General features: G+C 45.7%; 1 protein-coding gene across 2 annotated transcripts in view; it reads right to left on the bottom strand.

Annotated features, from left to right (window-relative positions):
- SH3PXD2A (SH3 and PX domains 2A) overlaps positions 1 to 25510 on the bottom strand; it is a 247727-nt gene that overhangs the window by 176449 nt on the left and 45768 nt on the right. For both annotated transcript variants that reach the window (XM_053948689.1, XM_053948690.1), the window contains one exon: positions 2957 to 3032. In XM_053948689.1, coding sequence (XP_053804664.1) covers positions 2957 to 3032 — 76 coding nt within the window. The remainder of the gene's footprint in view (positions 1 to 2956; positions 3033 to 25510) is intronic.

Below are 25510 nucleotides of genomic sequence, written 5' to 3'. Positions count from 1 at the left end.
CCCTTTTCTCTGCTGATGCAGATGTAAAAGTACCTGACAGCGAGGGAGAAAAACTACTCATCCACACTCTAAAGATCGTTCTTCAGACATGCAGCAGGAGAGGTGATGTACTGCAAATGGGCTCAACCAACAGCCACGCTGGTACATTCAAACAGCACTTGCCATCCATGTCTTCTTAGAGCAACAAACTGTCTTTGCTCTAGAGAGGGTTTTTTTGCAGCAAATTTTATTCTGACTCCTTCACAGTTTCCCTCCAAAGAAAAAAATTCCTACCACCAGCTACAAAAATGCTCTCTGGCCAATCCACAGATCTTCTAATGCAGTTTTCTTTTGCATAACTCCTCCCAATGCAGGATTTTCCAACATTAGAAAGGGAAAGCAGAGAGAAGAATGGAAAAACTCATGGGAAGAAGACAAAACCAGGAAAGGAGACAAAAATATCACTTTTGCCTTCTCAGTATGGTTTAAAAAAAATCACAAAAAAACTGAAGGCAAGGAAGTCACTCTTAAAAAGTAAAACAAAACTACAAAATTGTCCACAGGACATTTTCTACAGGACTACCTGGCACTGTTTATAATTTGCATCTCTTCATGGCACTGAAAGCCATAGAGTTCCTATTTGTGTAAGGGAGAAGTGAGGGTAAATATATTTGAAGAAAGAAATTGATGAAAATAAGACAAAGGTGGCTGGAGGAAAGAACTGTACTTTCCTGCTGCTTAACCCAGTATGGTCTCTCCTTGGGGGACAAGGCTCTGAAGCCCATTACATTTTCCTTGGTTTTCCAGGTAAAAGGTTTCCAGCACAGTCAAGCACTAATTATTATTTCAGGAGAGCAGCAACAAACAGGAGTTCCAGGATGGAATATGCCACCCTGGGCACTCAGAACACAGCATGCAGAGCCACTCCAGCTTCGCTGAATCAGGCCCACAATAGGCAAGCAGGACCATAACATCTTCATAAAGAAGGATATAAGTACAAACATCTGCCTTGCCATTTTTTAATTAAAGGAGTTTATAGCTAGATATTCATTTCCGTAATCCACGTCTCCAGCTGCAGAAATGCCATGCGTATTCTAATTTTGGCAGCTAGTTTATTTAACGGAGTTTGACACTGTTTGACATTTAGCTGAGTCACCTTGTTCCTGGGTAAAGCAACAAGGGCTGTTCAGCAGTTCAACAAGAAAGGGGTAGAGATTCAATATCAAAAGTAGAACATATATCACAGAAATTTTAAATTAAATACAGCTGAGGTCTAGTCTGTTCTGGCAGCTTCTCTCTTTGGGACACTAAGTCAACCCAAATGTTTTCCAGATATAACTCTTCCCCTCAGGGACATGTGGCACTACCATCTCCCTCATGTTCCTGGAGGGTGGAAAGGGTAGGAAGTGTTGTAATGGGTATATGGGGTTTATCTCACCCTCTGCAAATACCACACACACATGTATCAGGACATCCAATCACTAAGATCTGCACAAAGGCTGAGGAGCAGCCACCTGCAGTCAGCCAACATTCTTCTAGGAGAAAATAAGACAGATAGGCCAGTCACAGTCAATACAGGAGGAACAAATGCTACCTGCAGACAGTGTTTTCCTACAGCACCTCATGTGAAGCCATCTGCACTCCTGTACAGTGCTTTCAAGGACCTCAAAATGCTTTCCAGTAAGAAAAGCAGGCCAGAGTACCCATTCTTATCACGAAGAGGTTTCATAAGGTGATTTGGCTATGAGTTTGTTGGTGGTACCGCTACAAAGAGAGCCCGCTCTTAGACTTTTCTCCTCATCCCAGACAGGAAATGGATGGCAACACCATCTTCCTCTGGCTACACAGTCTGGATGCAGCACAGAACACTGCAGAGGGCAAACCCCGAGCCTGGGACTGCCTTCCACAAGGTCTATGGAGGCTGCCAAGACATTGCCAGGCAGCTGTGCTGCCCTGCTGTGGCTCTGATGCTGGTGTGTATTTGTGCTGCTGGTTTTTAAGTCCCTACTCCCCAGTAACCTTGGAGCTGTGCTCACCACATATCTGGAGCAGCTGCTTTGCCTGCAAATAGTGTTAGAGACATGCTCCTGCATGCTCCTAGAGAGGACTAAGCCCTCCCATCCCAGCTTCTCTTCACAGACCTTAAGGAGAGAGCTGGGATCTCCTTTTTATAGTGAGAGACAGAAGAGACCTTTTAACAGGCTGAAAATACTCCATTTATCCTGGCAGGCACTGCAGTGAGCCAAACTTAAAGCCAACAGCCAGGATCATGCAGTCAGACAATAGGGAGCTGGCCAGAGCCTGCACTGCCAAGAGCACACTGTGGTCTGGCTCATCTCCCCCATGCCATCCCTGCAGCTGCTGCTGGAAGAAGCTATGCAGAAGTGTGTGCTGTTACCCTGAGGACAGGATATCCATCATGTTCACACCCTCTGCAAAAGGTGTCAGAGGGACAGTGGCTCAGGCTACAAAGATAAGTAAGTATCTTTTTAAGCCAGCATTGGAGAAATCCCTACTTGCATTTAACCTTCCTTCAGTCTCCTTTCTATCACAGGGGCAATTCCAGTTATTCATTCCTTATTGTACAGTAACAGTGTCTGCAGAGCTACAGCATCCAGAAATGACAAAGACTGACTCTGGTCCCCAGCAGTCTCGCTGGAGCTCAGACTGTCTGGTTGCACCCCAAAGACACAGCCCCCAGAAGCTATCAAATCCCTTTGTGTAACAGGGCATGAGCCAACCTGAATCTGAACAGCTGAAGAAAGGTCCCCTGAGAGCCCTAAACACCATACCAGCTATTTTAGTAGGAGGTGCAGGTCTGGTACCACAAGGCTGGGTGTATGAGCTCCCAGGGAAAAGAATATATATAAGACCATTTGTAAGAATGGTCACAAAAAGTACTGGAGACAGTAGCTGGGGAATTGCAGTCTCCAGCTGCCCTCAACCATCTTGTTTAGGGCTTTCCCCACAGCATTACCTGGTAGAAAAGGAATGATTCTTTGCTTGGGATCCTTCTGGCCTCCTTCAATAGGGAACTTGTCCAAAAGCTGCATCTGCAAAGGAAGCATAACAAACATCTTAGGGGGAAACATGGATCATTTGCATAGGGACCTAGGGACCCTCTTGGTTTGTGTGTGGTTTAAGACAAAAGCAACTGCAGGAATTACTTTGTCTTGTTGGAGGGGAGCCTGTACTTAAAAAAGGTATGATACAATTCACTCCAAGAAAGGGAGGGCAAGTTTCTGGCAGCACAAAGGAGCTGGGATAGGGGCCCAGGCAGACAGCTGAGCCTGGCCTTGCTGTCATTCTAAAATTAGGCTCCCAGTTTTTGCTACACACACGCCTTGTCTCTAATACACAGCCTGCCTGTGCTGGTGTAGCAACAGGTTTTACCTGTCCATCTGAAAAACCACCTTCCTGGCTGAAAATGCTGTTCAAGCAACCAGATTAAAGCATATCTAATAAAACACCTGCTCTGCTTTTATGGCAGAGCCAGAAAGACCCACTGCCCTGGTCCAGTAAGAAAGAGCTCCTGTTCTCCCAGGGAAACAAAGATAGGGTTTTGGGGAATATCTTCCACTGCAGTCCCTACCTGAAGGACAGCAGGCAAGGAGGCCTCAGAGAGCAAAGCATCCCACAGAACACCAGCCCCATGAATGGCCTGAAAGCACAGCTCAAGATGGGTGTGCTCTCATCCCAGTAGCCTTTAGCACATGGTTTCCTAGCGTAGGAAAGCTGCATGCTGATGTGACATTCCTAAAGGAGCCCTACAATGTATCCTTGGATGATGAGACCTGATGGACAAGTGCCACTGAGGCTGAAGACCAGCTGAAAGGCCTCAGACAGAAAGATGCACCTGCTCTAGTGACACCTTAATGGACTCGCCCAAAGAAGACCAACTCCAGCCCTGAAAAATGCCAGGGCCTCTCATCTCTCCCATTCACCCTCTGCAACCTTTTGCTCTCATTCAGCACATGGTGCTGCCAAGACAGAGACCCAAATCTTCACATTCTGTTTCATTTCTCCCCGTGTTTCCTATGCATGATGTCTCTATGATGCTCAGTGTCCCCTCCCTGCTCAGAAGCCCTGGCTCCCTCAGGCAGGGGGAACTCCAAAGCTCCTGCCAGCCCCAGGGCTCCTTTTCAACAGACCAGGAGAGACATCTTTCAACTCACAGTCCACAGCTCCTGTGATCTCTGAGGAAGGCGAGGAAGGCAAGGAAGGAAAAGCAAGCAGTAGTGTTACTTGCCCTTGCAGAACCCCTATCTCCTCACCTCAACTGGATCTACAGCTCAATACAAATACGCAAAGTGGCAGCAAGAGCTGGGGGAAGGGAGGGGGTACTCGTCAATCAGCATTTAATCTCATCAGTGCTACGTGTCCAAAGGGAGGCTGTGCAAGTTAAAAGGGTTTTGCTAGCTCGACAGATTTCCTTTTAAAAATATTTTTTTGCTAACTTGGGGAAAAACAGTCAGATTTTTTTTTTTTATTTTTTACTGGTTTTGTTTTAAGCACGCAGAATCCTTCTCGTCTTCCATCACACACAACATCTCCAGCGTTTTCACCATATGGCACAGCAAACCAAAGATCAAGAGGAAACTCGGCAGTAGAAGCAACATCTGTGCAGAAGAAGAACTTAAAAGATTCCACATGTTTCCCCATCAGGGAGTCAGCCTGGTAAATAAATAGACCATAGCTTTGCGGATTGTTAGCTAACCCGCTTTTCTGCCTACAGAGACAGATTTTTTATTGAAAATGGGAAACTTTGTTTTCTCGTAGGTAGAGCTCTGGGTGTCTGAGGTCAGGCATGGGCAGGAGCTTCCTTCAAAGAAGATGGAAAAAAAAATAAGAGGGGGAGGGAATCCCCACCTACTGACTTGAAGTTTCACTGTTGCTACACTTTCAGCCAGGAAGGCAATTCTCACTTTACTACGTGGTAACTGATTGAAGCTGGAACTGATACAGTCAAATTCCCAGGGTTATTCTTGGAGTTAGATTAGCTGGCTAATACAAGCCTTTTTAACCACATCAAGAGAGCCACAATGTGTATAACTTAGTGCTATTTATCTAAAGGGTGGATATCAGCAAAATAGATACAATAAACTGAAGCTGGAGGAGGCAGCGGCACTCCAGAAGCCATGGAACCTTCAGGATGTTAAAAGTCAAATAAAGTGCAGCAGAAGTGGGGAGTCCTCCTCAGCACTTTCCTGCACCCAGTTCTGCCATTCAAAGCCAGTGCAAGTTAAAGTCTTAGAAAAGCAGGATTCCCTCCCACCCACAGAGAGGGATGCAAAGTGGAAGATGAGGAGGAGATGTGTACAGGAGAAAAAAAGCATCAGTGGACTCGAATTAAACATTCCAAATCTTCCAAAGATGATGGAGTGTCCCAAGCCAATGCCTAACATCTCCACTCAGCCCACCTACAGTAAGAGGAGACAAAGGAAGTAGCTGGGAATTAAAGAAGGGCTGAACTACCAAAACTCCTCCTGGTAGGCACAGCCCTTTCCTCACATGATTAACAGACAAAGACCAATAAACAGATTTTCAGTTCTCTTAATTAGATGTCTGCAGAGCATCTGAAAGTCGAAAACTCTTTTGTCTGTGAAAAATGTTCTTCCATTAAAGGAAGTTACTCTTGTTATAACTGTAAATACACATATGATTGATGGAAAAAAACCCTTCACTTAATGCCCTAGGTTATTCTGCTACCTAGGGCATTAAGTGGAGACATGGGCAGTCTCCACAAGTTATTGCTCACATTTTTGATGTGTGACAGTTAACTTAGGGACAAAATTTGCTAAATCAAAAAGCAATTCTGTCACTCAGAGTAAAATCATCCCAGTAGGAAGGCAAAGAACGGAAGTCTGGATGCAGAGTCCCAAAGAATTAAATTAGGGATGCAGTTGGCTTTGGGCAGACAGGAAAACACAGCTGGGCAGTGCATTTTGGCAAAACTGGAGGAATTCAGTTCATCTGCTTACAATGAGGAGGAGCCTCCAATTGCATAACTGGCGTAGTGAGCAGAAAGAAACATGTTACCATGTCCCTGTATCACAGGGTGGAGGATCCCTTTGGAAACAGGGAGGGTATATGGAAACCAGGAAGTGAGCTTTCCACTCATTCAGACAGCATGTCTGGAGTCAGGCTGAACAAACACATCCCACTCTCACTTTTGGCACAACAGATGCATGAATAACTCACCACCAAAACTGCCTCTCCAGTCTTTGCGTCTCCAAACTGCTCTGGGTTTGCTACATCTTTCCTACTGAAGTCCTGCAGAGTCCTGCCTTCTGTTCCAAGCACCTTCCTTCTTGCTTCTGCCCAAAACTCCTTTAGAAGACCTGCTATAAAACCTTGTGGTCCAGATTATGACTTTCTTGCAGCAGTCACCAAATGATCATCAATAAATCTCATTAAAAATCAAGGGAATTACTCATGCGAGTTGCTGCTTATTAAAAAGACAGCAGACTCAAGAGCACTGGCCTGCTCCACACCTTTCTATTTGTACATAAGCATGAAATCACTTGACTTGCAAGAATGAAATAGGAAGATTTCAGAGCATCAACTCAACCACTTCCCTGGGCATCTTCCTTCACAGGTCTTCTGCTTCAGACCGTCTTTACTTTAAATGCAATGTATCATGAAGAAAGAGCCTCTCCTGCACACAAGAACCATTTGGGTTTGCCAGATAACAGCACTTCTGGTCATTTCACATCAGCTGTGCTGTGAAAATAAGATTCTGCCCCTGTCTGCTTTGCCATGGTAACACCTAGTTAAAAATTTTAATAAAGGAAAACAAGAACCCTTTGAGAGGGTGCAAGTAGCAAGATGCAAGTAGCATCTCTGAGGATGAGAAGCCAAACAGCTTCCTGATAATTTACTTACTACATTTTACCTATCTTGGTTAAATTTTCATGAAACAACACTTCTTTCTGCTGCACATATAAGGACTTAGAGCACCCTAGACTAAGAGGCAACTTCTCTATTGAAGGAGAGGCTTTTACTCTGCTACAAGCCAACCAGTGCAGGGCACATGAACATCTAACTGTTCAATGGCTTGACCCTGTGGCATTTGCCACTGGGAACTTTGTTCCTGGTTTGGTTTTGAGGTTTCAGACGTTTGTATCCAAATCCAACTCCCTAAAATTAATCCACTGAGACAGTCACCTGACCTCCACCTATGCCTTATACCACAGACTACAGATGGGTTCCTGCTGGGCTGTTGGTTCCTCCCCTTCCTTCCTTGCAGCAGTTTTAATTCCCCTGGTTAGAAGAATTAAATTCTCTTCTTAAAATGAGCAAATGAGGACACCCACATAACCTCTTACTGTGGAAATCTTTCTGGTTCCTTTTCAAGGGGATGCAGGTTTGTCATGTGCACAGAAAAAAAATCAAAGCTCTGCAGGAGGTCAGCACTGCAGTCAAGGGGAGATTTATTTATAAGACAAAGATCCTGAGGGTGACTTTCATGCAAGCCCCTTACTTTGGCAAGCAAAACAGCATCCACCACTGTAAAATGATAAAGAACTCTGACCTTCTACAGAGAGAGATGAGGCCTCTCTCCCTTTCCAGGGTATAATTTACTTGTGTCCCAGAGAAAGAGCAGTTGAAAATCAAACCATGACCCAGAGCAGCAGTGTTTTTGCAAGGTGCCCCTAGAAATCCCAGCTTGCCACCTTACTCTTGGCCACTCAACTGGTCCCAAGACTATATTTCTTCCTACACTGAACACCAAGACACATATCAGTTTCCCTTTTTCCAAGTGCTCATCAGAAAATGCATTTTTCATTAAAAATGATGTAAGCTGATAATAACTTTAATTTAGGCTTGAAAGGTAAAGTATTAGAGGACAGTCAGGCATCAGGCACATCCCTCCTCACAAGGCTGATCTGGTCTCAGAGTCCCAAGAAGGAAAGAAGGACTACAGCCAGCTGGGAGACGAGGAAGAGGAGAGGAGGCACCTGTGCATATATGGGGTTGTGTGCACACTTCTGAGAGTCTGCCAAAGAAACTGGAAGAAAAGCAAAGAGTCTAACAGGACCTGAAACTAGTGATGATGGAACTCACACCTCAGCAAGAGGGGTTAAGGTCATCTGCAAATCAGAAAAGACTGAAAGTCTCTCGTGCAGATAACACAAGTTTAGATGAGAAGGAAAGGTAAGATACCAGAATAGGAGCTATTAATTAAACCCCTGAGGAGCTGCAGTAATTTCCTTTCATTTTGAAGTTGGAAACCAGCTGTGCTGCTTGCTGACAGGATTGATGGTTTCAGCACCATCAGCTACATTTTGAATTATAAACCATGTGATCTGCAAGAAAGGGAATGGCCAGGATGGGTTTGAATTCTGTAATCTGCCAGAGTTTTCCAGTGGTTAAACCTCTCTGGTCCTGTCTCTGGTTTTGCACCTGCAAAATGTGAGACAGATTTCAGGTAGGTGGCGTGAGATTTAATCAAGAGCCATCAAAGGCTCTGAGCCTTACACTGCAGAGCAGGAGACAGAGACTGAATTCAGAGGAACTACACTTATCTAAACCCAGCAGGACAGAAGCAAATGGAAGAAATATTATTGGTGGTTTTCAGATACAATTATCCTCTCATTTGTGGGCTTGTCCCTCTACAGCATATTCCAAATCCTGGTTACCCAGGGAATCCAAAGGGGTCTTGCACTTAAGGAAGATGGTTGGCACCCATTTCCAGAGAATGGATCTCTGGAAATGCTAGGTAATATATCAACATTTAGATGTCATCAGGTGAAAACAAGCAAGAGAGTGGAGAACAAAAGAGACTATCTCCACAGATTCACCTTCTACATACTGGTCTAGAGAAGATAATTTCTTCGATTGTTTGGTTTTAGAATAGGTGTTCTGCTAAGGTTAATCAGTGGAGCATCCATGGTGTAAGTGGAAGGACCTTATTTACTACAGCTCAGGACCATACCTGCTGAGATCAATGACAGAAGGAGATACATGGCAGGGAAGGAAACCTCTGCTGCTGGGGCAGATCCCTCCACAGCAAACAGCTGTTAGGGAACTTTCTCCAGATTTCTCTGAGCTTCTTTTTATTCCTCTCCTGCTTCACCCTCTTGCAGGAACAACAAACCAGTTCACCGTCACAGACACAAGACAGCAGGAGGCCTGCTTAACTCCCATCCCTTCAAAACTGGCCAGAGCAGAGCTGTTCCTGAGCATAACACCAACTAGGAAAAATTTGCAAAAGATCTTTGGGTGAGGACATGGAACAGACTGAGCCCAAGGGAGCTCATCTGTCAGCCACTCACACACAGAACTGACATCTTACACATCAGAAGGAGGTGGAACTCCATCTCTTCCTAAAGCAGTAATGGGTTCCACAATGCAGCAGGAATAACTATATCAGGCAGCCAGTGACACTGGCTCCCTTGTGGTGTTACATGATGCCACAGCATGCAAGAGAAGTGTAATAATTCAATCCCTGAGAAGCAGCAGCAACTGCTTCCCTTTTATTTTTAAAGAAAAAAAAAAATTACAGCAAAAAGTCATCCGGATAACCAGTTGACATGCCTGACAATTACAGCATTACGGGATATGTTCTGAATTAAATATAATGCAATCTGTGAGAAAGTCAAACAAAAGCAGGAAAATGCATGTGAAATAAAGAGAACAGACATTTACAGCATGGTGTAATCCTCAAAGGGAAAATGCCTTTCTCAGGTTGAAAATTTCCACAAGAAATCTTGGAAATCTTACAAACCTCTCAGTATCCAAATAAAACAAGCCAGGAGAGGAGAAGGCAGGGAGCAGAGACTGAGGGTCTTTCCCCAACACGATCCATCAAAAGAGGGAATGCTGTTTCCCAGATGAGACATTTGGTACTTTTCTTAAAGAAATGCAGCTCTCTCTAAAAGCTCTGCAGAACGAGCCCAGCATTTGTGGCTAACACAGCCTGGCGAAACATTCTGAGGTGCTGGTTTGGGATGACAGAGGCACTTGGTGCATCTCTGAGGAGCTTCTCAGAAAGCCCACACTGTCCTTTCACAGAGCAGCTATTGAAGTCTCCTGCCAGAAGCATTTTCTTTCCCCAGTGCTAAATTAAACTGGCCTCATCCAACTTAACCACACTGGAAGATGCTTGGACAAAGGCTACTTCATACTTTTCCATCTATCCATGGTGATTATATGTCCCCTGTTACTCTGGTATCTACAGAGGATTTGTCCCAACAGTATCCTTGGGAAGTGAGGCCATACCCCAATGCCTGTTTCAGAGAGATGAATGCTGCAGTTATGTGGCACCACAGGGTCATGCAGAGATGTGAGAGCCATGATGATGCCCTGTCCCATCAGGCCAATTAGCTTTTGGGGAAGGCTCATAATTTTGTGATGGGATGCAAGCAGTTTGTTAGATTTTTTTCCGGAGCTGGCACATCCAGAGCCAGCCCAGGTACTCAGGCTGCACACCTTACACATGTTCTAAAAAGCTCACTGCAGGTCACAGTAAAAATCCTGTCTGGAAGAAGAGCTAACTTCAAAAGAAGAGCATCTTTCCTTACATCCTGCAATTTTTTTATCCTTACAAAACCCACAGGCTTTAAGCATTCTTTCAGATTGCACATAAGCAGCAAGAGACCAGCGTGTCCCAGTGAGAGACACTGCAGTAATAGTGCCCTTGGACACTCAGCTCTGGCCTTCAGACAGCAGAACTGCATCTGACAGCACTGTCAGAGCAGAGGTTCCAGTTTTAAACACAATAGCAAGTCTAAGAGCTTCACTGAAAGGGAGCGAAGCACCAAGGTCACTTCCATTAATCACTGCTTCCTACGTCACTTGGGCATTTTAAAAAGTATTTACTCTCCATCCTTCTTTAGATTTCAACCCTTTCAAGACAATGATGGAAATACAGTGTAGTCCCACTAAGCCTTTAGAGTTTATCAGTTCACTAACTTTACTAGACCACTCTAAAGGCCTCAAAATGCAAAAACTGAGAGCACCTGCCCTAAATTTGTGCAAGTAGGAGCAGCTCAACTCAGCTTAGCCCAGCACAAAGGCTGGATGGATTGGCAGGATGCTGCAGGGGTTTGAAAAACCCTCAGGTCTTTAAAAAAAACCCTGGCAGCAGCATCAAACACTGCATTGCAGCTGCAAGCAGGGTGCTTGAGGAGGCATCCCAAAAGCAGCACAAGGGCCATTAGCAGAGTGCTGGTATCAACTGCATCCTTACTGTCAGGACACACACCAAATATTGTCAATACGATTTCCAGGCTGTTTTGGTTTTACCACTGTTTTGTTCAATGCTGTCAGATCATCCAGGGAACCAAACTCCTGCTCTGCTCTGTAACATGACAGATTTAGAATGGCATCTGTGGGAACGGGGGCTGGCCCTTCATTAATGGGTCCCCTTGTTTGCCAGCGTGACTCCTGGCTTCAGGCAGTCCCCAAAAGTGATTTCAGGAGCTGGAGAATCACATTGGTCATGCAATGCCCTCTTCTACCCTTCCTTACTCCTCTCTCATAAAGAGATATCAGGGGATTTTCATGGGTGTTTTAGGTGGTGACTACCCAGACAGCCAGACCCCATCTTTGCAAACTGATTTTGTTTAAACTGGTGCAAAGCCTGGCACAGAAATTCTCTGAAACCAAATTTATACATTGGATGGTCATTGAACTTGCACCCACAGAATCCATCCTTAGAGAGTCTTCTAAGTTGCTCACACAGTGCTGACCATAGTTTTAACTAAACCCTGTTAAAAACACACCCTCATTTAAATTGGTAGAGTTTTATGAGCCTGCAAGAGTGCTTCCCTGCTCCCACTGCTAAGAGAGAGATGAGACTTTAGCTCCAAATGTATGAAACTTAATCCCTCTGTTTTCATAATCTACATCTTCTCTACAGCCTGTTAGCTTTGCTTGATATATTGTCCCCTGGAAACCATGAGTAACTTCAATATTGAAAACAGAAACAATAGCTCTGAACACAATGGCACATTTTACTTCACAAACTCCATCTGAAATGGTATCTACTCATCTCTGTAGGACACTTCTCATAGCTCTGGGGAGAGCATCTGCCAGAGGAGAGCGACCGCCCAGCGCAGCACAATGAGGAATCCATGCCAAGCACAACATAACCACAGGTTTTAACTCCATGCTGGGAGGAGACTCCTTTGTCTTCTTTTCTTCCTCTCTCCCCACCTCCAAACCCCAAGATGTTTTGCCTGCATGTCTGGTTCTAAACACACATGTATCTCATCTTTGGGGGGATTTAGAAAGGAGTACAGACAACAAATCCCACCACCTGAGCAGGCAGAGGGAGCTGCACAGATGTAACAGATACTTTGCTGCAGGCCTCCAGGGAGGTAACAAGCAGCCAGCAGGACAGGAGGTTTCCAAGAGCTCAGAGGCAGCTGACAGCATTACACCCCAGCCCCAGCACAGGCCCTTCAGCTCAGGCACTGCCCAGGCTTGGGTGCTGTGCTGGCATCTCCCCAGGATGCTCATGTGGCACATGGGGACAGCAGAGGTGGTCAGTGCATGAGAAGGACAGACTCCAAAAGCACTGGCTGTGCAGCTGGGCTTGCAATGCAGGGGGGGAAAGGATTTACACTCTAGAATACAATGTGAGAACAAACCTAGGTCTGCAACAATCTGTCTTTACTGGTGCCTACTGTAATGGCAGCTCAGAGGTTGGTTTCTCTCTGTAGATTTATTTCTGGACAGGGAGGACAAAGCTCATAGGTATCAGAAATCTGTTTTAATAAGCCCTCCCATCGCTAGCACAACCACAGAACACAGGCACCTGAGCTGCACAGTCAGACCCACACCAGCTCCTTCTGATCCCTGCCCAACATGCAGCATGGACAACTTTCTCTCTTTAGAAGCAAAAGGGGAATTTGGGTGACATCTGAGTTCATAAAGTCCATGCCCAGAAGGAGAATCCCAGGAGACTCGGGACCAGAGCTACCCCAAAGGACTCAGCACCCTACAAAGGGAGGCTAGGACTGAAATCTTATTTTTATAACTGCAAGTCTGCCTGAGGACTTTCATTAATTTAATTTAGAACAAAAGCAAACCCTGGGAAAGGAGACGGGCTTGGCCGGTGGCCACGGCGGCTGCGTGCGCTGCTCAGAGCCGGGTGGGCACTGCAAGTGTTTACAGGGCCTCCGTGTTACACCCTGCACGCCCCGGCCCTACCCTGGGATTTCCATTCAGATAAAAATCATCCATCTCTGGACGCATTCCTTGTGGACCAGATGCTGTTCTGTGTATCATACCAACTAATCACATGTAATATTTGGCAGAGTATGAAAGCATCGATGGAGGTCTTTGACAACGGTAGGGGTTATTTTGGTCTTTTTTTATCTCAGTAGCTTTTAAGTGGCACAGGCATGTTGTCAAGAAATACTGTCAGGGCTGTGACTTTTCCAAACTTGCAGATGAGAAAACTGCTACAAGTTGTGAGGGAGAAAGAGCAGATGGAGGCAGATGCTTGCATCCAGGAGGAGATGGACTCCTTCCAGCTCTGTCCTTCCACAGGAGGTTTCCTGCCTAGTGGCATTTGCAAGACCTGATGGTGAGAGCACGGTCAGCAGTACCAGGTGCAAGAAGTACCCAGCACATTGTTAGGCACCACAGGCAGCACAGTGCTGCCTTGAAAGCCAGAGCTGTTGTGCCCATCCCTGTCAGGGCAGCAGCAGAGTTTTAAGCCAAGGGTGGCCACAGGGCCATGTGGGCTGAGCACCAGCAGCCATGGGTTCATAGGCAGTCAGGTACATGTCCAGCTTGTCAGTGAGCATTTATGCCCTGTTCTCCTCTGGCAGATGCTCTTCCAGTAACATGAGGAGCAGTGCAGCACCAGGAGCAGTTTGCACTTCACTAGGCATGTACTCTGTCATAAAAAAAAACCACAAGTGTTCTCCAGCCTGCCTGGCCACACATGCAAACCATGGTGGCCAGCTGAAGGGTACACGCTGCGTGTGCACTGATGCAAGATGCGCTTGGGTGATTTGATTCAAGGAAAGGGTGCTGGGGAAAGCAAGTCACAGGAAATTGTAGCCTCAACAACTCATCACATCCAGCAGCTCCTTCCCAAATGTTTCTGAGGGGAAGGTGACCTACAAACTACTTTGATGGGCAGGCTAATGACCATCTAAGACATCCAGCAGTGATAATGCAGATTTCTATGCCTTTCCACATCTTGTGACCAGCTTTAGAAGATGGATGGGGCAGACAGGCAGGGCCAACAAGCACTGTGCAGGCACCCAGGACTATTTCTCACCTTCTTTGTGAATTTGCACTTGTCTGTTCTCTCCTCCTCTCCATCACACAAAGCCACAATAAAGGAACATCAGAAAGATGTCCAGACTGTGGAAACATCCTCAAAAATGTGCTGTGAAGTCCAAGCCTAGCCAACAAGCTGCAGGTACCACACCGCTCTCTTCTGCCCTAGCCCCTGGCTCAGACAGGAAATTATCATTTCACAGACTCCTCCTGAAATTGCATTAAGATATTTTGTCACAGAAAGTATCCAGGAAGACACTAACTTGCATCAAAGAGATTCAAGCCATATCCAGGCCTGTAATTCCCCTATGAGCAGCAGTCAAGCTGTCTGATGGCACTGCCCTATGACACCTGGCTGCTGGTTTTGAAAGCCCACATGATCCTTGTGTCCTCCATGGGGTTATCTATCTTTAGCACCTCAGCATTATGGCTGTAAGGAATCAGGTCTAGAAAACTGCCATCTGCAGCACTAGAAATTCAATTAAATAAATAAAAAGATACTGAGAAGTGAAGTAAGGAGGAGGTGGGAATAGAAATGACACATCTACTGCTTTCTACTGGGCACAACCAACTTCAAAAATTGAGTTCCCTGTATGCACCCTGCTGAGAGTAAGAAAAATATCAGAGCACAGAATGGTCCATTTTCCATCAGAAAGCAAGACACCAGCCTCATCAAAGCACAGCTACTGCCAACCCCCCTTTGTCATCAAACACGGGCAGAAAAGGCATGGGAGGGCATCAACTACACTCCCACGGCCAGCACAGAGAATGCTCTTTGCCAGCAACCCAGATGCAAAATTATCTTGCTTAATTAGGGCTTCCTTTGGCTCAAGTAACTGACCAAATAAATTACACTACCAGACACACACATACATACAAATAACTATTTTGCTGAGCCAGGTGCAGACAATTGCTTCTAGCCCTTCATCTGGGACTAGTGCATGTCTCAACATGAGGTCAGATGCCAGAGAACATTGTGCTGGCCAAGAACGAAGGAAAACCTGAGAGTGGCTGAGGAACAACAGAAACAAAACTCAGAAGAAATTTTTTCCACCGTAACAGGTGCAGAGATGTGATTAAACGTGCCTCAAAACTCAGGCTTTCAACATGGCCTGAGCGTCACACTGCAGATTCAAAATGGTCAAGCAGGCTTTGAAATGCCACCCCTGCTTTGAACCCTGCAGATCAGTATCAGCCTGGAGAAGGATTTGAAGCCAGAGGAAGATGCTCATGTTTCGAAAGCAAGCACCAGCAGGGGAAAGGGGAGGCAAAGGGGCTGTTCTCCATTACAATAGAAACTGCAAGAGCAGCTTGGGCAGGTGCGCCTCTGCCTGAATGTGGGACTGAACAGCATTAAACACTGCAAGTACAATAGAGACTTGAAAACAAAAACAGATTTCCCTTCCTAACCATACTGAGACATTGCAACAAGGTAAACTGCCAGACAGCTTCATTTGCCTTTCTGTTAAAACTGAGCAAAGGGATAGGATTCAAACAGCAATTCTGCTAACAGATGGGCTGACACTGTAATAGTATCTCATCTACTTAAAAGCATCTCTCAAATGTCAGAGGTAGAAAAAGAACTCCAGACTTCATATCCTGACTCTGAATGAGTCCCTCGAGGTATTGCTTCAATATTTGATCCATGCAGAAAGAATCTATTTCTATAATCAGATAGGAACATAGAGAAAGAAGGAAAAACTCAGATGAGGAAGAGATACTGCTGGAGAATTATGGGGTTGATTCTGAGTATAATGCTGACTTGCAGGAGTCTGACAGTTCTGGGACATGTGTGGGTGCCCTGTGTGCCTACAAGCAGATAAAAAAAAAAAAAATCAATGTAACTACTCCAAAAACCAAGAGAAAGAGCCAATTTCTGTAAAATCAATGATTTCTAGGATGCAGAGGCCATTTTTCCATGCTTCAGCACTCATGTAAAGATAAGGGTTTAGTTTCATGATGCCACTGAATTTTCAAGCAAACTGAATTCCCTTCCCAAGAAAACCTCTCTTACAATTGCCTCCCCAGCTGGGAAGTCTCCAGGAGCCATTATGATTCCCCGCTGATAGCACTGAGCATACAACGATTATATAGTTAAGGAGTACCTACAAACTGGCTCATTCTTTACTGAGAGGGTGGTCAAACACTGGAACTGGCTACCTAGAGGAGTGGTTGATGCCCTAAGCCTCTCAGGAGTTAAGAGGCATTTAGATGCCCTAAGCCTCTCAGGAGTTAAGAGGCATTTAGACAATGCCCTTAACTTGCTTTAATTTTTAGTCAGCCCAGAAGTGCCCAGGCACCTGGACTACACAGTAATTTATGTCCCTTCCAACTGGAATATTCTGTTCTAATAATGAAGTTCTGTAGCAGAGACATAGAGCAAGAGTTTCTCTATTTCAAGATTATGACAATCTCAGAAGATGAGAATTTTCTGTGAACTTTTACTGTCCTTGGAGCAGAACCCAGTATCCGGGACTGAATTTAAAATTCCACACGAGAACAAAATGATCAGTCTGAGTTCTTGACATGACCACAGCCACCGTTGCATCTGGATACCTGACAGCCACAAGTTAACTTATCCTCTCAAATCCATGGGAGATGAACTCCTTAAGAACATGGAATCCAAAGGAAAAATCTCTAAAACCCAACTCTCCTGCTTTAGTCAGGGCAGGGAAAAATTAGAGTATCCTGTCTTTGCAGCTCTTATGGTGCTTGCACTGCCTGAAGAATATCAGACAAAAGGCCAATATATATTTTGTGTCTTTAGACTAAGAATTACAGTTTGTACCAGTAGGAGAGATAATTGTTAAACTCATCACCCCTGTGGAGAAAAAGAGCCCCAGTGCTGGTGGGCTGGAGCACATGGAAGCTGTGACTGTAATCTTCCCTGCACGGAGCTGTAGCAGCTGATCTCCCAAAGGCAAGACACAACCACTGTCCAGCACAAGTGGTTCAATCTTGAAGTCTGCCTTCCCCGTTGTCCCCATCTCCCTTTCTTACATTGGTAAAATACTGCTGGCAATGTAACACCCTGATTTCAACAGAGAGCTCCCAAACTTAACCATCACGGTGAACAAAGGTGTTATATCTTTCAATTTATCTTGCAGCTTCTTGTGCCTTTTCTAGCCCATAACACCAGATAGATGTAGCTCTGCTCAGAGCTGGTATGTGCTACTGAAATACAAATAAATGAGCAGGCCACTATGGGGGAAGGAAAGAGTTAGTTTTCCATTCTGAATATTGACTTATCTGAGAGGCTGGTGTATTTGAAATCAATTTTTTGAAATATATTTAAAGGGCTCTCTTTTATAGAGGGACTTTGTAATGATGTGGAAAATTCACAGCTCCCAACATCAAGCCATGGGTGGAGGGAGTCTGGAGTATGAAGCAAAAATAATGTGGTTCTTAGCAGAAATTAGCAGCACCGATTTAAATGCACGCTCTCCTCCCTCCTCAAATAATCACCCTGTGAACAGAGGTGGTTTATGGAGCCCTCTGGAAAATGTTCCTCATGGCCTCCATTCCAGACCCAAAATAAAATACATTACATTGCAGCAAATACTTCACCAGGGTGCTGCTCCCTTCCCCCAACCCACGCCTCCCATTTGTTGCTAATTAAATGAAACAGCAGGTGCTTAGACCACAAGTGCAGCAGGGCTGGAGCGAGTGCAGTGATTAAACCCCCCTGGAATGTCTTCTTGGAGAGCTGCATCTTTCCAGGGACCAGACTCTTGGAGGAAAGATGAGATTAGAGGCGAGGGCTGGGTCAGTCTTTGGCTGTGAGCTCCACGATCAGAGGGTGCTTTCGAAGGACAACAGATCACTAGAAACATCAGGGCTCTGAGCAAGGTGCTGGCACCTCTATTCAGCCAAGCCACCTTCCCAGCATCCCTGCTAGCTCAGGGTGCACACAACACAGCGTGCTCTGCCTCTGGGCTGGAGACATCTCCTTTCTCACCCAGTTGAGAACCATCATAACAACGCAGAGCAGCCTCCCCCATGCCAAGGCATGTCTGGGCACCTCAAATCTTCAAGCAAAGATTAGCAATGCAGTCCCTGAGGCAGGAAGCCATCCCAGCCTAGCCCTGGGTGAGGCTAGGGAATGGATGCATCACAAGCCAGAGTGTCAGAGCTGGCCAGGAGAGCTATGGGTTGTGTCTGAACACATGACACACCAGGTCATGCTAATGAGATGTTCCTAGTTGCCACCCAGAGCAAATGCCTGCAAGCCCAGAGAACAATTTTGTAAGAGTAACTCAGTCTTTGGGATGTGTCCTTAGCCCATGACTCCTGGCACATCCATTTACCTGCTGCCTCTGTGCTGAAATCTCATCCACAAGGTACTCTGGGGACACAGCATGGACTGAATCCCCCCCAGTTCCTTCACATGAAGTTTCACCTCCTGAGACCAGAAATCAAGCAAAACAAAAGGCAAATGCTATTCTGTTATTGACAGGGCAGACACTGTGCTGTTAAGAAATGGACAGGCGTGGAGCAAGGGGCATTTAGGGGCAGCCAGAGCTGAACAGCCCATCAAACCAGCTCTTCCTGCATCCTGCTCTGGGACCTCCTTGTTTTGCCCCACTCACCATGCACTCCATCAACAGCCACACTTCCCTCCCATCCCAGCATTCCAGTCTCACCCAGGTGACTTCCCATGGAGACAGGATGGGATAACTGCAACCACCCAAAGGCCACCAGTGCATGCTAACTCAGGGGGACCCTAAACCAGCTACCAACTGGGATAGCACGGTACAAGCTCAGAAATAAATTCCTCATCCCTTCTACAAATTCCATTTCCAACCACAAGACTCCATAGAACCAGGACATAATCCCAAGAACAAAAAGCACTATTTATATTTCTGCTGAGCACTTAACTTCTGTTTGGTCACTCTGCTGATGTTTCACTTCTTCACCAAACCCTGTCAGAAATGGCTGGGGGCTCAAGGGGAGGAGAGGGAACGTGGTCATTACGGTCTGGCTTAGCTACTGTAATACAGCTAACATTTGGCTCTGTTAAAAACACTCCAAACCATAGACTTCAAAGCATTTCACAAATATTAATGAATAAACTTTCTCCAGGAGGGCTGATTACAGCCCCCATTTTATGGGTGGATATTTCCAGATAACCTTCCTGCCACACCAGAAGTTCCCCCCTCCTTCTTCCACACCACAGACTCCAAGCTCCTAATTACACAAAAAACATTTCCACATTAAGGCAATGAAATATAATTTTGCCCTAAGAGTGGAATAGGATTCAGCATGAGGTTTCCTAACAACAACAGGCAGGAACTGACAGCCCTGCAGCTCACAGCACACCCCTGCTCAGCTGGATAATCCAGGGCTCTCCCACACCCAGAACCAACCTGAAACTTCGTATGACTCCTGTCTACCCTGGAAGCACTTTTTGCAAACTTTTCCCTTTATGTAAGGATAGCCAGGGACCACCTTCATGGAGCACATCACTTCTATCTCCATCTACCTTATTCCCAGAACCCAATGGCAAATGAATCTCTACCACCTCCTGAAGCACCAAATGTTAAATCCTACCCTTACGTGCAAGCAATCAGAACCCTCTAACCCTCAGCACAGCAACACAATGAGTGTTGCACGAGGCAACAGAGGTTTTTGCAAAGCTGCACCAACAGTTACCAACACACTAGAAAACTACCAGATCACCTGGACTTGTTACAAGGACACAGGTGTTTAGCATGTGCCATCCCACAATGTACTTTCTTCACCAGGAAGATACATGCCAGTTTTGTTCAAGCAGCAGCACACTGTAGTGACCAGGTAAAGCCTGGACTTGGATGTCAAACATTCCTAGATGACAGAGAGGGCACAACATTCCAACTCACTGGGCTGTCAAAAGCCAGAGTTTTGCCAGATAAAAGGAAAAGTCTATGAAATAATTTTTGGTTCAGGTGGATAACGTGTATTCCCTTCTAAGATAAAACTTTGATCATTAAATTCAACCTAGGCTTTTGAAATAATTTTTTCCCTATTATCATTTTACTTAGTCCTTTCCTGGTTTGCTTTTTAAGTTCTTCCCATTTGGCATTGTCCCCTCTCTTTCACAATGTTTTTGTGGTTTGTCCTTCACCTTTCTCAAAACACCTGGCTGAAGGGAGCAGCTCAGCAAGTCTCACTGGTTTTCTTAACACACCCTTTAAAAAACAAATGCATCAAGACCCAGACACATGGTTCTGATGTTACCTCTGTTTGCAAAAGCACCACTAAATCGATTAGGATCTGCCCTTGACTGACCTGGTGAATCAGAGGCACTCCGGCATCGACACTGATGCCTCAAGAATGGCTTTAATAGAGAGCTCTGCTTGTACTATAGAACTACAGAAATTATCTTAAACACATTGTAATGCTTTTCTGAGTCTCTGCTTAGTCCTTTGTGAGCTTGTTCACAGCTCCTGCCATCAAGAATGTGTCAGCAACCTGTTGAAGTGCAAACCTCCTCACTGGACTGCAACTCCTTGCTCTGCTGTCTTTGCACCCTCAGAGGGTCCCAGATGGGATAGCTTAAAAAAACTTTAGTTATGGCCACTTGAGTCGATGCTCAATGGCAGGTGTGGACTCAGCAGGCTGCCAGGTCAGTGCCAAAGGATCTGATGTGCTGTAAAAATTCAAGTCCTTCCTTTCCTGCACAGATCTGACAGACCGGAACTCTCTTTTTAAATGAAAAAGCAAAAGGTGGAGAAAAAAGCCCTCAGCTTGGCTGAATGCTGTTCAAACAGGGCACCCAGGAAGGAGTGTGCACAAAGCTGTGCTTCCCCAGAGCATCACTAGTCCTGCTTTTTGCGTGACCATGTATCTTCTCAGCTCTGTGGGTTTTACTGCCCTGACCACTCCACTTCAATGCTTCCCCTGAAGGGAGGGAAGTGGAAATTGCGAAAGGCAGTTCTGCAGAGGGAATACTTGTGTTTGCATGAGACATGAAACTGCTCTGGTTGAAGAAAAGGAGAACCATGCTGTGACTCGAGGCAAGCAGGAAGGGAATAGGGGGCAAACAAACTCCCAACTTCATGCTCCAAACATTGATGGTAAAAAGATCGGTCATTCAGATGCTATGGGGAAGAAGCAAATAGCACCCAGTGCTCATAAATCAGGCTGGGATGAGCCTGATCAGGAGCCTTCCCTATGGCAGGCAGGACTTGACACAGTCCACGGTGGAAGAGATGCCAGCTGATGCTTTTCTGTGTCCTGTAAGCAAACCATGGTGTGACAGGACCAAGAGCTACTGCTCCTTCCAGGCAGGGCCTTCCCACATCTGAGCCTGTCAAAGCAGAAAGCCGGGAGGGGTGAGGTGACATGGAAAAGGGCCCTGACAGAGCCCTGCATAAACTTTCCATTATGGCTGGGCAATTTTCTATTTGTACTTAAATGCAATAATGTAAATAAACTCCCTGTAACCCTTCCAGGGCTATTTAGGACGTTTGCAAAAACAACCAGCTCCTCTCATCGCGAGCCAAGGGATGCGAACACAACAGGCACTTCTCATCTTGGTCTCCGCACACTTAATGAAAGTGAAGGATTGTATTCCCTACACAAAAGCAGAATTGTGTTTCAGGGCTGGGGGTGTGAACTCCATGCAATTTTCTGGCAGTATAAATAATTGAAAGCTGAGTATGATCAGGGGAGAGCGACAACATAGTGCAGGGGGTGGAACTGTCATGCCCGAACTTTCAGGGCTTGGGTGCTTCAGGGAAAAAAGGACCATGGAAAAATCCCACCAAGGAATTTAATTTTCACACAGATGTTCCAGAAAAAAAATAAAAAGGTTGATCTTGATCTCTGGTAAGAGGAAACATGCTAATAAAGTGGCACTTGGAGAATTTGCTGCCTGTGTGAGGCCAGCAGCCCCAGAGCTGTAGCTTTGGCTGGGGCTGGTCCCACAGCTAAGCCACTCTCCTGTGTTTTATTGTTCCAGCAAACAAAACCTGGAACAAGGGTAACAAACAAGCAGGTTGTTCCTAAGGCTGAGCTTAAAGTCCTGCTGTGGAGAGCTATGGGCAGAGCTTCCAACACCAAAATAATGGAGATGGAGGAGGGATAACAGGAGATCTACACTGAGCCTTTATGCACTCTGATGAAGAAAGGCTTTTAGCCCAGTTTTTATCATGATTCTGCATAATGCCTTGTATGAGATACTGTCCAAACACAAAACCAGCATGTCTGGGCTCTATACCAAAGCCTTCCACCATGCCTCAGAATTTCTGGCAATTTCAGGCATGTTTTTAGATTTCTACTAGCACCATAACCTTGGAGGCACTCATGCTCCTGATACATTGGATTTTTAACATGTAAAGCAACCAACAGCTATGAAAATAAGTCTGAGTCCTCCACAGCTGATACAAGTCAATTCAGTTCATTAGGAAGAACTTGTAGCTTTTCCTCTCTGTGGCTGTATCCAGGAGAGCCCTTACCACAGCACAGGTCCTCCAACATCCTCACAGTCTCCAAGCCAGCGATAAGTGGGGGATGGCAAGAACAACTTACACAAACCAAAACTCTAGAAAGCAAGGGAATAATTCCAGAAAATAATACTTTTGACCAATTTCACTGTTTTCAGTGCCTGCTAGAGGCAGACCACATACAGTTAAAAGGACACAGCTAAGAAGTCAACAACCTCTTCATGATGCTCCCAATATTTCTTAAAAAAAACCCAAACAAACAAAACTCATTACCCTAACTACATATAGAGCCCAAAGCACCAAGACAGAGTGGCATGGGTATCACCTCTGTTCTTGCATTGCTGCTGTCACACCCTGAGGAGTTGGCTAAGCCACCACCTCATTTTCTAAGGTCATCCATGTCCTGGCCAGTGAGGTGGATTGGTGCTGAGCCGCAAATATTTCCCTGTAGCCACCCTGCAGGAGATTCCCGTGCTGCAGATTAGGGGCAATATTCAAGTATCAGCTTTATGCTCCAACAGAACCCAAGTGAAGAAGTACAAAAGGGAGGGTTCCCATAGGCTGGGTCACCTTCTCAGCTGCGGGTTCTTTGCCATGGTCATTCAGTGCACCTCTATTGTAGGTTGACAGGCACTTTGTCATTTCCTCATCGCGGCCCTCATCTTTGTCTGACATGTAAAGTCTCTTTAAAAACAAATACTGGAAGCTAAACAGATTGTCTTGCCAAGCAAACATTTAAATAATGATGGAAATTAGAATTTTAAACATGAATTCTATTTATTCATTGAACACAAAGATACCACCCCAAGCCAGTTGGTATCCTAAGGCACTGAGGGTTAGAAGGATAAATGGTATTTAGATAGCTTTCAAATCAGTGGAAACAACCATTCTCAGCTCAATAACCATGTCAGCTATTAATTTTTTTCCCAGGGGCATCTCAGTTCCCCTGGGAAGGCCTGTTACAAGCTTGCTGCTGGGCTATTTTTCTGAGAGCAGACATTGAGGGGTCTCTCCTACTGAAGCCAAGTCTTGCAAGTGTGGCTGCACCAGGAGCTCCAGCACAGCAGCCAAAACACAGGAGGCACAGTCAGCCCTCATAGACAGTGCAGGGCTCCTCCTGGAAATCTAGTTTTCTGCATCCCCTGCAAACCTTGCACTGCAAGTTTCTCCATGCACTGTCTGGGATAACAACAGCAAACAACTGGCCTGTGTTTACTCAGAAGAAAGGATGTGCCATTTCTCCCCAAGGAGCCAGCACTGACCTTTGGGAACAGACGTGTTGACAGACCCATGTTCAGATTTCCTCTGAATTTTTCCAGTCTTGTTTCAGTTTCAGTAATGCTCTTAAGGAAGCTGTTTATAACTGAAACCCTACAGCTACAGTTGCAGTAACTCCATCCCCACATTTCCAAGATTATCAGGGATGTCCCTGAAGCCAAGCAATGGTTCTGAACCTGATGGGTCAGATACGGAGCCAGGCCCCTGGTCTGGAGAAAGATTTCACAGCAGCTCTCAACATCTACAGCAGGGCCAGGATGCTGAACACCAAGGGAATGGGAACAGGAGAAATGTGATCCTTGCAACCCAGACCGTGCTGGCCAAGGCCAGCACAGCCCAGAGCAGAGGGAGGCACATGCAGAGCCCAGCAGGACAAACACCAATTTCACTGTGCACTTGCAGCACAGGCTGATGCAGCAACATCTGCCATGCTGTTCCGCCCCTGCCCCATTCAACCCCACCTTCTCCCCCAGCTTTCTTGCCCGTTTCCTTGGGCACCCTCAGATGCACACACACAGCCCAACAGAAACACTCCCTGAGCTCGTCAGAGGCTGGGAATCCTCTCAACACAAACCTCCCACGCTGTGAGAGGGGCAAGCTGCATCTTGCAGGGAGCCGCAGCAGCAGCCCTCCTGCCCTCCCTGCAGTGCCAGCAGGAGCTCTGCACAGGGTGGCACCTACAGAAGAGAGGGTCACCCACTGCAGAGTGACACTGCTGCTCTGGATGGCTGGGAAGACCAGTGAGTGACTGCTCATCCTGCTAAAGAGGCCTGGTGGCTTGAGAGTTAGGAGTGAGCATTTGCAAACACAGGCGAACCCTTGCCCCATTGCATTCTTACCTACACTCTTCACCACTGCTAAACTTAGTGCATGCTTGGACTTGTCTATTCACCACTCCTGCAGAGCTAAAAGCATGAACATGAAGTATCAGAGGCCTTACAAAAATGTCATTACTGAGTTAGACTGCACTGGACCACCAGAATTAGGGCTGAAAGTCTCCACTTGGGCAATTAACCCAGACTAACTACTGGATTGATTAGACACAATCCCATCAGAATCACAGAATTCTCTTTGCTCTGCCCCAGAAAGCCTGCATGCCAAAGCCACCAGGTCCTATTTCAAATCATAGTGACCCAGTGAAACCCAGGGTGCTCAGGCATGTGGCACAGTTACAACCAAACTGGGAATGAGAGTGGACATTATCCTATTTGATACAGCTTGGGGTAATGGAGAAAGGGATGTTGTTACAGAACAGTGTAACAGGAGAAAATTGAGAGCAGCAGCGTTTACATGAACTCCAGTCCAAGTAAAAAAAGCATAGATACAGACTGCAATTACTAGTTTTTATACTACCATTTTTGTTTAATGTCATCTTCAGTGCTCTGTTACTCCATTATAGCACTATAAACAATCAGGATGACCCTAGCAATAACAAATGAAGCTCTTGATGTTTTATCATCTGGATGAAAACAACTTACATGTTTTCCTCTTCCTAATAAAATTCTTGATAGTCTTTACTTTTTTAATGTTCTAATTGCCTGCTAGTGAGTTCTTCTTTCTGTGCCACTTTGAAGAAAACC

This window comes from Vidua chalybeata, chromosome 8, assembly GCF_026979565.1.
Source record: "Vidua chalybeata isolate OUT-0048 chromosome 8, bVidCha1 merged haplotype, whole genome shotgun sequence".
Classification (NCBI taxonomy): Eukaryota; Metazoa; Chordata; class Aves; order Passeriformes; family Viduidae; genus Vidua; species Vidua chalybeata.
This window is presented reverse-complemented; position numbering and strand designations above follow the sequence as displayed.